We start from the raw sequence: 12072 nt of genomic DNA, 5'->3' as shown, positions 1-12072 counted from the left end.
CACTGTCACGGGTGTTGCCATGTCTGCATCGACTGTTCGACGTCGTCTACTGAACGCTGGACTGCTGGCTTGCATACCGTTGCGACGGCTCCCTTGACCAAACCACAAAAACATCAGACTGATATAGGCACGAGAACACGGTCACTGGTGTGCTGAATGACAAAATGTGGTGTTTTTGGACGAGTCCCGTTTCAACCTGTCCTACAATGGTGGCCACATACGCGTACAACGCTTCCGTGGTGAGCGCAATTAGCCAGCTTACACTTTTGAGTATCATCTTGGATGCTCCTGTAACGGCATGGGACGCCATTGTTTACAACATGCGATCGTAACTCATCCGTATCCAGAGCAATCTGAACAGCAACGTATATTGATAAAGTTCTAGGAGCCCGGAGTGATGCCCTACCTTCAGGCAATTCCAGACGCCATATTTCAGCAGGACAATGCCAAACTATATGTAACGAGGAATGTGCAAGCTTTCTTCACAGAACGCCAGATATCACTACTTCCCTGGCCTGCAGGGTCGCCTGACATGTCGCCCATCGAGCATGTCTAGGATATGGTTGGGCGCAAACTTCGTCACGGTCCACCACCGGAAAATGTGGACGTCTTGTGGACTAGCGTATAATCCGCGTGACAGAATATCCCCAGGAAGATATCCAGCATCTTCTTTATTCCATGCCAGGACGTATAAAGGCGCTGATCTCAGCACGTGGTAGATTCACACGATACTGATTTTTCAAGGTCAGAGGTAATATACAGTTCTGTAATTCTAATCATTTGAGTTTTGTCATATGTAATTAATCTCTGGAATAAATTTCATTATGCTAGCATAGGTCTTTCTGGGTGTTGCAATTTACATAAAAGCAGTGTATCTTTACTCAAGTGTTTCTATTATGAGGGGTACTGATAAAGATTGAGCCTTACCAAGAAAGAAAAAAAAAATGAGCTGGGAAGCTGAAATTAGCAGGATATATAGACTATGTTGCAATGCAATGTTCTATGATATTAACATCCTTTTCTTTTCCGTTTCAGAAGTGAACATGGCTACACCTCCAGCAAGTTTCAGTCCAGAGAAACATAGCACCGTCATGAAGTTTCCCTAGCTTCAAGGGGAAGGTGCGATGCAGATCTACGATGAAATGGAACAAACTTTGGGAGACCGTGGGTCGTTATATGCAAGTGTCAAACGTTGGGTGGCAAAACTTCAGAACTGGCCATTTTGATGTTGAAAGTGCGAAACCCAGTAGCAGGCCTGTTTCTGTGTCTATTCCCGAAAATGTGCAAGCCATCCAGGACATGATAATGGAAGATTGCCGAATATCAGCCAAAAGGATTGCTACATGTTTGGGCATATCACGTGAAAGAGTTCGTACCATTATTCATAATGATATGGATACGAGAAAGGTTGCAGCAAACGGAATCCTCAAATTTCTGACACAGGAACAAAAGCAGGAAAGAGTGAGAATTTCGCAGACAGTTTTGCAATATTTTGCAAGACGCGAGGTTGGTTTTTTGGAGAAACTTGTAACTGGTGATGAGACGTGGATCTATTGTTATGATCCCGAGACTAAAGAACAGTCTAAGGAATGGAGGCACAGTTCTTCTCTCCGACCAAAGATGTGCCGTGTGAGAGATCTGCAAAGAAACAACTGGCAACAATCTGTTTGGACAAAAACGGAGTTCTGCTGGTGGACTATCTTCCAGCGGATGCAACCATTAATGCAGCATATTACTGTGGTTTCTTGAGGAAGTTGCGCGAAAATATCAAGGATAAACGTCGTGGTAAGATCTCCAAAGGTGATTTGCTTTGCACGACAATGCCTCCTCACACACGACATCTGAAACACAGGACACATTGGCCACCCTAGACTTTCAAGCATTGCCTCATCCCCCTTATTCGCCCACGCAGCTTCACCGATTATCTGCTCCCAAATCTCAAAAAACTTCTCAAACGTCACCGTTTCCAGAGTGTTCAAGCGGCAACTGATGCTACAGATAAGTGGTTACAGCAGCAGACAAAAGACTTCTATTTACAAGAACATAAGAAGTAGGACAGATGTCGCAAATGCATTGACCTACTAGGGGAATATGTGGAATTGTGTGGGAGTTTCAGCTTCCTAGCTCAATTTTTTCTTGGAGGGCTCAATCTTTATCAGCACCCCCTCGTAAAATAAAATAAATACAGGAGACAATATAAACGTCTGGATTTCAGGTAGTAAAGTATATGCAAGTCCTATCAATTAAAAAATAGTCGTCGATTTTAAAATGTCTTTTACCCATTAAACTTAATCGTATCGTAGATGTCGTAATAATCGATTCACAGACGGAATAATTACTTCTTACAAACTTGATTACTTCATTTAATAACAATTCTTAGAAAAGATAAAATAAATTCCTGGCGCAACAGCCCTTAGGAGACAGGCCCTACCAACCGGCTTCTGGCCTTTGGAGTGGTATATGGTCACGACATCAGCTACCCTCACCGTTAATGCTGGCTTTCTAGAGTGGAGTTCGCTATTTCTTTCTTTCAAGTAGCTCCCTAGTGTTCCTCATGACGCTGGATGGACATCGCAATCATAAAACCATTTAATGAGTTCGAACAGTCACGCATCTTTCCTCTGATCAGATCCGGCATTGACTGATTTCTCTGATCTCACGAGAAACGGTATTTAATTCCGGTTAGGCCATTTACGAACACTTTCTAATACCATACTGATATGAAGCTCAAATTTTCTTGCTTTCTTCTGCTTTTGAATTACGTAAAACTTAAGTAAAAATAATGTAATCCAGCAGCGTAACAGCAAATTTCTGCTTTGAGAAAATTGCCTGGATTCCTAATGGTCGGATAAAATTGAAGGTTTGGGGACACTCCCCGTGCACTGTTGTGGTCGTGCCACTCATCTGATCTAACATAAGGGGGCGCGGTGGCTCAGTGGTAGAGCGTTCACCTCCGGTGCTTGGGGTCCCTGGTTCGATCCCAGCTCGCGCCGTTTGGACTTCGTGGTGGACAAACACCGTGCTCGTGGGTTTTCTCGGGGTTCTCCCGTTTCCTCCCACTTTCTTCATTACACCATTTCATTCATTTTCATAATCACCGTCTCCTTTAGCCTAACCGGCATAACCGTGGGACGTAAAACTGAAAAATTTCATTTCATTTTATTTCATTTCTGATCTAACATAACATCAATGCTATTCATGGAAAATATATTTAATAAGCAAACATTTTGGAGGTACATTTGCACCACCGCTGGAAATCCGAACTCGAAAACTACTTTGAGTTTACAAGGTTTAAGTAACAATGATTGTATGTAGTAAAGCACAAATCATTTTAAAACGTACGGAATCGACACTTGTAAAACTATTTAAACTATAGAAAATATACCCGTACTCCAGGCTGTTGGTGCGGGATAGATAAGCTGATAAATTTAGATCATATACTCTTTCAATGTGACCAAACGCGCAAATTTAGAAAATTTCTATTAGAAGTAATTTATAAATATTAGAGTTAGGAATACTACTGGATAAATTTGTTATCGCTAAACAATTACGTAATAAATAAAACACTACAACTTAACAATGATACTATACAGAAAAATACCGTCTTTACTCGCTTAATAGTCGTATCTGAAATTTGAAGTAAAAATGTTCGCCAAAAATAATTCGCCGCATAAAAGTTCGCCAAAAAATCCCGCATAAAAGTCACAGTCTTCGGTAGTGTTGCCTTTGTAAACGACACTGTCTTCGAAATTGCCTATTCTGCACGAATACGAGCAAAAGAACTATTCATATTTACTGACACGTAACATTGTGATCCATCTGCCAACAGAGATCAGGCAACCCACTTCCACCTTCCATTCTGCGTGCCCCCTCCAAGTATGAATCATCCCAGTATTTCAGCTATTTACAACCACCTCGTCTACTCTGATATTCCATCATCTTGCCTCGTGGCTACATTTTATTTTTTATGTTGATACAATACTGTATGTACAAAAATTCAAAAATGTTTTGATAGTAGCGATAATCGATTGGTAGCTTTCCTCGCGTAATAGTCGCAGTTGAATTTTTGGAGTAAAAAAATGGTACAAAAAGTGCTACTATTACGCGAGTAAACACGGTACGTAAATCATATTCAATACAAAACAGAAAAAAAATAAAATAAAATAAATAACTAAAATAATAATAAGAAAATAAAATACAACACAAGGTCGGTGGGAATAAAAAGTACAACAGAAAACAATTAATATTAATAACAATAACTGATGACAGTAAGAAAAGGTGCAAAAAAGTTCCAAAACACACGTAGGAGCGTTTATTTGTTTTCTTAATCAAGAAAAGCCAATTTAAGCATTTTAATAGAAAAAAAAAATAAAAGTAAAGCTCAGCATCTAAAATTCCTTGCTCTAATAATAATATACAGTTACAACATAATAATAATAATAATAATAATAATCACCATCATCATCACCATCTAGAGTTTTACCGACGCAAGTGGATTACGGCTTGATTCTGTCACAGGTGCGAAAGATTTTGTGCAAGTCATTAATTTTGATTTGTGCAGCAATCCCTATATGAATAAGCTTTCACAATATACTGAATGTAAAAAGTACGACGAATCACTCCCAAACCTTAACGTGTTTTAGTAGGGAATATACTAAAACAGGATGATTACTTAAAGAAAAATCCTCACTCAAAAACCTAAATAGACTCAACTCATTCATGAGTCTTGAGATTTCGAAATTTTAATTACGCGCTGAAACAGATTTGAGGCATGTTATGTATTGTACGAATACTAAACACTTACTTTTAAAAAAAGTCAAAATACCGTGCAGTTACGACAAATCTTCAACTAAGTAATTTTATAGAAAGCACTGCAAAAAATAAGGAAAAGAACTTGAAACATTTAAATTGTTTACAGGACACATTCGTGATAATATATATTGATCGATATTGACTCGTCATACAAATTAAAAGATGTGAGAAGTATTTGCATGAAGCTAAGCTAACTGAAGACTGAGAAAGGTCACTGGAACAGTTTTGGTTCTCAATAAATAACACGTTGCATTAGGTATATATTATTTTTCTTAATTCATCTAAATATCCACCAAAAATGATTTCTTTGAAAATTATTCTCCTAGATATATGCTATTGGCTGTATACTTACATCTGTGATTGGGTGAGCAGTACCATATCGTGAAAGATATGCTGAGAAGAGGGCTTTTAAGTCTATTATCACAGATATCATTTTCAGTCTAGTCTCGATCATCATTGCTTGCAGCTGTACGAAAGATGGATTCGGTGGTGCTATCTCTCTTTTCACTACATTACCGTCTCCTGCAATTATGTAATTACAATTACTAAGTTACTGAAAGTTTCACACTAAAATCTGTATCTAATCTAAACTAAAAGCAGGTACGTATAAACAAACTCATGTGGCCGCTAAAGACGTTAATGGATATTAAAATTTATCACTACATCCATGGCACTAATACAAATATTTCAGCTTAAGATTTCATGATAAATATTCAAATATAGAGTGATTATAAATGATTAATCGGGTTTGAAACAGCTGTATTTTTTTAAAAAAAATATAATACATATAATACCATATTATACATGAAAATATACCAAAACGGTTCAATTTTTGAGAAATACTGTTACAAATGTTCGATGTGGCTTCCTTGCATCATAAGACACATCTATGCGGTAGTTTAGCTTGCCCTACACGTGCTCTAGTACTCAAGTCGAGAGACCTAGGAGGCCATGCAAAAAGCGTTACCCACTCCATCGGAGTAAGAGTTCCTCGTTCAGGTAGCAACGCACTTCATTGTGCCAATAAGGCGATATCCCATTAATTTGGAATATGAAGTTACTGGAATCCTCTTTCACTTGTGGAAAATACTGTACGGTAATAATGAAAAAAAAAAGAAAAAAAAAAACTTCTCATATTTCAAAACACAGAATGCTTTCTGCTGCATAGGTGATATTTTGAAAACTAGGCCAAACGGCCATCTGTCACCACCAGTCATAATTACAAACATGAAAAATTAGACTTTTAAATGTGTTCTTTCGTTTCATCATTAACACAAACCTACTATGTTAATAGTTTTCAGCATATTTCACTTTAAAATCCGATGAATCACTTGTAATTACTCTATATATTATACATTTAGTACGCAAGTTTCTTAGTTATCTCATTATATAAAACTATATTCAGGTTTTAGAAAATCTTAACAGTTTGAGCAGTTATTACAGAAAATATTTAGAAAGATAATCATTTATTTTCTTACAGAACAACTTTATATTATATCAAGACTAATATTATATCAAGACAAAACAAAATTTATTTCAAAGTAGTGAAAACTATACAAATCTAATATATAGTGTTTTATGTCTGGTGGTACACAATGGTACGGCAGGCTAGCACATTTTTAATAAGAATAGAATATTTCCTCTCCTGTCTTAAATAGGGGTTGACGAGAAACTTCGAAAATACCAAATAGTAAATATACCTAGGTATAGTTTTAATGAAAACCATAGTTTTTATTGTTTTCATTTTCCTTTTTTTTTCTCTAGAGAAAGAGTTGCGAATCTTTGTTCCTTCTTGAAGTAACTTAATTATATTTAGGGACTACAAATATTTGGGTCCTTCTGTCTCTCGCCCGCTGGCACATCCTCGCGCCTCCCTTTTTTTCATTCCTTTTTCGCCATTACGAGGGAATGTCAAAAAGAAAAATAGTTAGTGGAAGACCGCAATTGAAATATACAGAGAAATAATAGAAGATGTAGGCAAGAAAAAGTATACTGAAATGAAGAGTTCGTCGGCTCAGGATAGGGAAAAGTGGAAAACTGCGTGGAAACAGTCGAAAGATTTTTCACCTAAGAAGAAAGGAAGGCAATACTACGATCAACTTATGTCGTAGTGACGGATTTCCCTTAGAAATGTTGCGAGAAGCATCAGTACCACTTGGCATGACATCATAATATAACTCTAATGGATGACAAAAATCCCAGGTTTATGCCTGTTAGGCAAAGGGACTCGATGATTAAAGCAAGTGAATAACGATGAAAGAAATGAATGAAATATTTTAAGTTTTACGTCCCACGGTTATGTCGGTTAGGCTAAAGGAGACGGTGATGATGAGAGATGAGTGAAATGGTGGAATGAAGAAAGTGGGAGGAAACGGGAGAACCCCGAGAAAACCCACGAGCACGATGAACGAATTGGTAGAATGAGAAAGTGGAAACAAAGACAGTATCCCGAAAAAAAAAGCACGAGCACGATGTTGTCCACCACAAACTTACTTAGACAGGGATCGAACCAGGGACCCCACGCACCAGAGGTAAGCGCTCTACCACTGAGCCACCGTGCTGCCCTAGTGGATGATAAATTATCAATAACAAGACACATGCCTCTCACTTTAAGAAATTATATTACTCACAAGGGAACTCCAGAACATGTACAAAATAGATAACTGGCAAGAAGTATACTAAATATATGCACACAAGAACACAAACTTTCGATTAGTTTTAATGTCCCTTTACAATAACAAAGCCAAATGTAGAATGCATCGTAAACATGAAGCCTTCTATAAAAATTCTATCTGGTGTGGTAAAATAAAGAAATAGAGTCTCTGATATTCTTTGGTTACTTCACGTACAAAAAATCGACCCCAATATTCACTTTAACTAAAAAAAAAAAAAAAAAACTTATATTCGGCTTCTGAATGAACGGGCGTTGGCTTTGTTCACAATCTTACTAATGATTCAAATTTAGATATACCAATTTTTTAAGACGAGTATATCGGGCCAAAATTGTCAGCGATAAGCATATCGAAGGCCTCTTTCATCTACCCTGATAAGCAAACTCAACAGGTTTAATACCTATTGACAACCTCTGAACTATCTGGAAAAACAGATTAAGTAGACACACATCCAAGGAACCTCGTTTAATTTAGAATTGGTACTATAAGCATACTCACATGATTTAATACCTATTGACAATCTGCTGAACTACTTGGAACAACAGATTAAGTAGACACAGACATCCAAGGAACCTTGTCAAATTTAGGAACAGCTGAGTAATTTTAAATCAATGTGAACCTCATACAGATTTTTCCAGAATTCATGCCACAGTGAATTACCCCTACAATTCGTTCGGAGAACCAATTAAGTATTATACAGTAGGCTTAATTTTTTTCTGGTGTACATTACATACATATATGATCATCGCGGGACTGCTTTCTTTTTTTACGTCTGCCCTCCTTATCTGATGAAGTGTATAATGGAAGTCCTTATACTTTACAAGTTCACTGTTGTGTGATAAAGTCTTTATTATTATCTCCTACAGTTTATTATAGTCATAGAGGTAGTGGTACATGTACAATTACAGTTGATTGGTTGGTTAGATAAGAATTTAGCCTCTCTTTCATGTTCATCACCCAAGCTATGAGATGTGCACCTTCGGCTTAACGTGGAATCCTAATTACAGGAACCTCCACCAGAAATCGAACCTGCAACTTCTGCATGGAAGACTCATAATATTACATCTGAAACCAATATATTTATAACTATAAGACTGGCAATTGGTACACTTTGCGCATATTTTCACACAGGACGACAATGAAAGTCACCTACATATGAAAAAAAAAAAAAAAAATGGTACTCAACATAGTAATAAGATGACAGTCAAAAGCATGAAAGAGAATATTCTAATTCCCTCTTTGAATTAATCATGGGTTCAACCATTTTTATATGAACCCTGTACTAAAACGAGAGAAGATAACTTTATTTGTTATTAAATATACTGTATTTATTCAACTATAAATCGACAATGATTGTAAGCCAACCTCCCGTGAATCAGAAACGAAAATAAAAAAAAATGGAAATTTTTACTGAAGCATACAAAGCATAAAGAGTAAATTTTCTTTCTAAGTGCTAATATATTCTGCTAAATCGCAACGAGCAACATAAAATTTCTATTTCTTATAAAAGCTAAAATTCAAAACCTGTCCACTTGGATACCTCTCCAAGTTGGATACCAGTAAAGTGGGGTCACTTGCTGAAAGGTTTGTAACCAGATTTCCGACTTCTCTGTAACCAGATTTAGTAACTTTTTTAGCTTATGACCGTTTTTTAGTGATGAAAAAGAGTATGGGGTGTGTACTCGTTCTCTTTTACGACCTCTTTTTCCAACCCCAATTTAATATAGCAGGAATTACATATTCCTACCCCTATTGAACATAGCAGAGGTATACTCGTTCTCTTTGTAAACGGTGCGACATTTTGAGGTACGGTTTTCACATTTAGCAATAGGTCAAGTACTACATGTCGCAAAAGTGCTGACCATCAGGTCAAATACGAGGGTCATTTAACTCGAAGTGGCAACATAGTTGTGAAATGGAATGTAGTGAATCACTCACCTCAATCTCTGCCAGCCTGTTGAACCTTTTGCCAGTTGTCTGGCAATGGTGGGAATATCTCTGAAACGTTTGCCCCTGAGATGGAAAAGATCAAAATCGCAGGGGCTCATATCCGGGGAGTATGGCGGGTACTCCGGTACCTCCCAACCCCAATGTCGTAAGTCTGTACTGGATGGGGTGTATAGCATCTGGCATTGTCATGTAGGAGAATTGGTCCAGACTCCAGGTGTGGACGTTTGCGCCGCAATTCTGGTCGCAAATGGTCACTGAGGTATGAAGCATTGACGGTAATGCCCGGTAGAATTTTTTATGTGACAGGATAATGCCTTCGTGGTCATAGGACTATCATCACCTTTACGTTTGCTAAGCATTTTCGGTTGTGGAGATTCTGGGTGGCGCCATTCACTCGACTGACGTTTCAATTCACGCTCGTAGGATCTTCCTCATGTTTCGTCACTTGCAATAATGCGGTGCAAGAAGTTTTCACCTTTCTCCTTGTAATGTTGAAGGTTTAGGCACGCACATTTCCACCTATGCTACTTTTGAACCTCGGTCAGAGCATGTGGTACACATCTGGCTCCGCATGCCAAGATCTTATGTTAGCATGCGGAACACTGATCCGGAAGAAATGTTCAGCTCCTGCACCAATTCACTACAAATTCAGCGCGGATCACTGTCAAGCAGTGTCTGTAGTCTTGCAAGATGACTTTCGTCCATAGCTGTTCGCATATGCCCTCCACCGTGCATTTTATCTGTTGACTGTCGTCCCGCCTGAAATGCTGCAACCCATTTCGCCACTGTCCGATATGGTAGAGCAGCTTCACCACAGGCCTCTACTAATCCGTTTGAATCGTCCTAGCATTTTGCCCTCGTGCCACCTGGAATTTCATAAACATGCGCTGTTCTTCACGCGTGAACATTACGTTAGGGCGATATTTCACACAACAATCACTTTACCAATGTTTACTCGACACACACCATAATATGGGACAGCAGCAGCGTTGAACTGACTCGTACACCCACAGAACACACTACGTTCGTCATTTGTCTTCTGCCCACACGACACTCCAATCGTAGCAGTGTTGCCAGTTCCAGTTAAATGACCCTCGTATTTAAGCCTGAATAACTTGCAAACGATGCGACGTATTGAAGTACGGTTTTCACATTTAGCAATAAGTGAATTACTACATACCCCAAAAGTGTGACCATCAAGTGAGAGGTCAAATATTTAATCCTGAATGAATTGTAAATGATGCGACGCATTGAGGTACGGTTTTCACATTTAGTAATAGGTTAAGTACTACATGCCCCAAAGGTGCCGACCATCAGGTCAGAAGTGAAATATTTAAGCCTAAATCACTTGTAAATGGTGCGACGTATTGATATACGGTTTTCATTTAGCAATAGGTCAAGTACTGCATGCCCAAAAGTGCTGACCATTAGGTCAGAGGTCAAATATTTAGCCAAATATTTAAGCCTGAATAACTTGTAAGCGATGAGACGTATTGAGTTACGGTTTTCACATTTAGCAATAAGTCACTAAGTACTACATGCCCCAAAAGTGTTGTCCATCAGGTCAGAGGTCAAATATTTAACCCTAAATGACTTGCAAATGATGCGACGTATTGAGGTACGGTTTTCACATTTAGTAATAGGTCATCAAATACTACATGACCTAAAACTGCTGACCATCAGTTTAGAGGTCAAACATTTATGTCTAAATAACTTGTACACGCTGCGACGTATTGAATTACGGTTTACACATTAGCAATTGATCATAAAGTACTGCATGTCCCAAAAGTGCTGACCATGAGATCAGAGGTCAAATATTTAAGCCTAGATAACTTGTAAACGGTGGGATGTATTAAGGTACGGTGTTTAGATTTAGCAATAGGTCAAGTAGTACATGCCCCAAAAGTGCTGACCATCAGGTAAGAGGTCAAATATTTAAGCCTGAGTAACTTGTAAACAATGCAATGTATTGAGGTGCGGTTTTTACATTTAGCAATAGGTCATTAACTACTACATGTCCCAATAATGCTATCAGATTAGAAGTTAGATATTTTAAATTTTCTATCGCATTTTTTAGTTTTAATATAATAAACAGAATTTATATATATATATATATATATATATATATATATATGAATAAACTGCAACCTTTCAAGAACTTATTTTATTATTTTAATATTTTCAGATTCTTCAAAAACTTTGATGGTTAATCATAATAATACATTATAGAAAAGGTTCTTAAGATTCTATAGTTTCATAAGAATGGAAACATGTCATGTAGTATCCAAATTCTATCATTATTAAAAACAATTCAAGGATAATAGCACTTTAATTACCATCGAGATAAATCCTCCTCCAGAGGGTGAAAACCCTCTAGTATGAATTAAAAATGAGAAATATGCCGCCATATCATCGGGTGGTGTTGGTTTTATTTATCAGAATCATCCTGATAAACTTTTTTTTTTTATCACTTAGAGAAGGTAAAATACGAATGCCGATAATGTCTGGAGTGCATAGAGAAGGTGGTTTAATCCATTTTTCTTGTACCAGGACCGTTTTGTAGTATATTTTTCACCATGTTGAACTACCTATTGGTAAGGACTGAGTGAAGCAGAATTTCAACAGCACGGCGGCATAC

General features: G+C 37.7%; 1 protein-coding gene across 7 annotated transcripts in view; it reads right to left on the bottom strand.

The window, feature by feature from the left end:
• The window catches only part of LOC145675879 (uncharacterized), a 143822-nt gene that overhangs the window by 28116 nt on the left and 103634 nt on the right, over positions 1-12072 (bottom strand). For all 7 annotated transcript variants that reach the window (XR_014129236.1, XM_081746669.1, XM_081746670.1 and 4 more), the window contains exon 18: positions 5165-5334. Coding sequence is in view for 6 of the 7 variants with exons in the window: in XM_081746669.1 (XP_081602795.1) it covers positions 5165-5334 (170 nt within the window). In the remaining variant the exon portion in view is untranslated. The remainder of the gene's footprint in view (positions 1-5164; positions 5335-12072) is intronic.

The sequence above is a fragment of the Thermobia domestica genome, chromosome 18, assembly GCF_964235325.1.
Source record: "Thermobia domestica chromosome 18, izTheDome1.hap1.1, whole genome shotgun sequence".
Classification (NCBI taxonomy): Eukaryota; Metazoa; Arthropoda; class Insecta; order Zygentoma; family Lepismatidae; genus Thermobia; species Thermobia domestica.
Note: the sequence above shows the minus strand (reverse complement) of the source record. Positions and strands in the feature narration are given on the sequence as shown.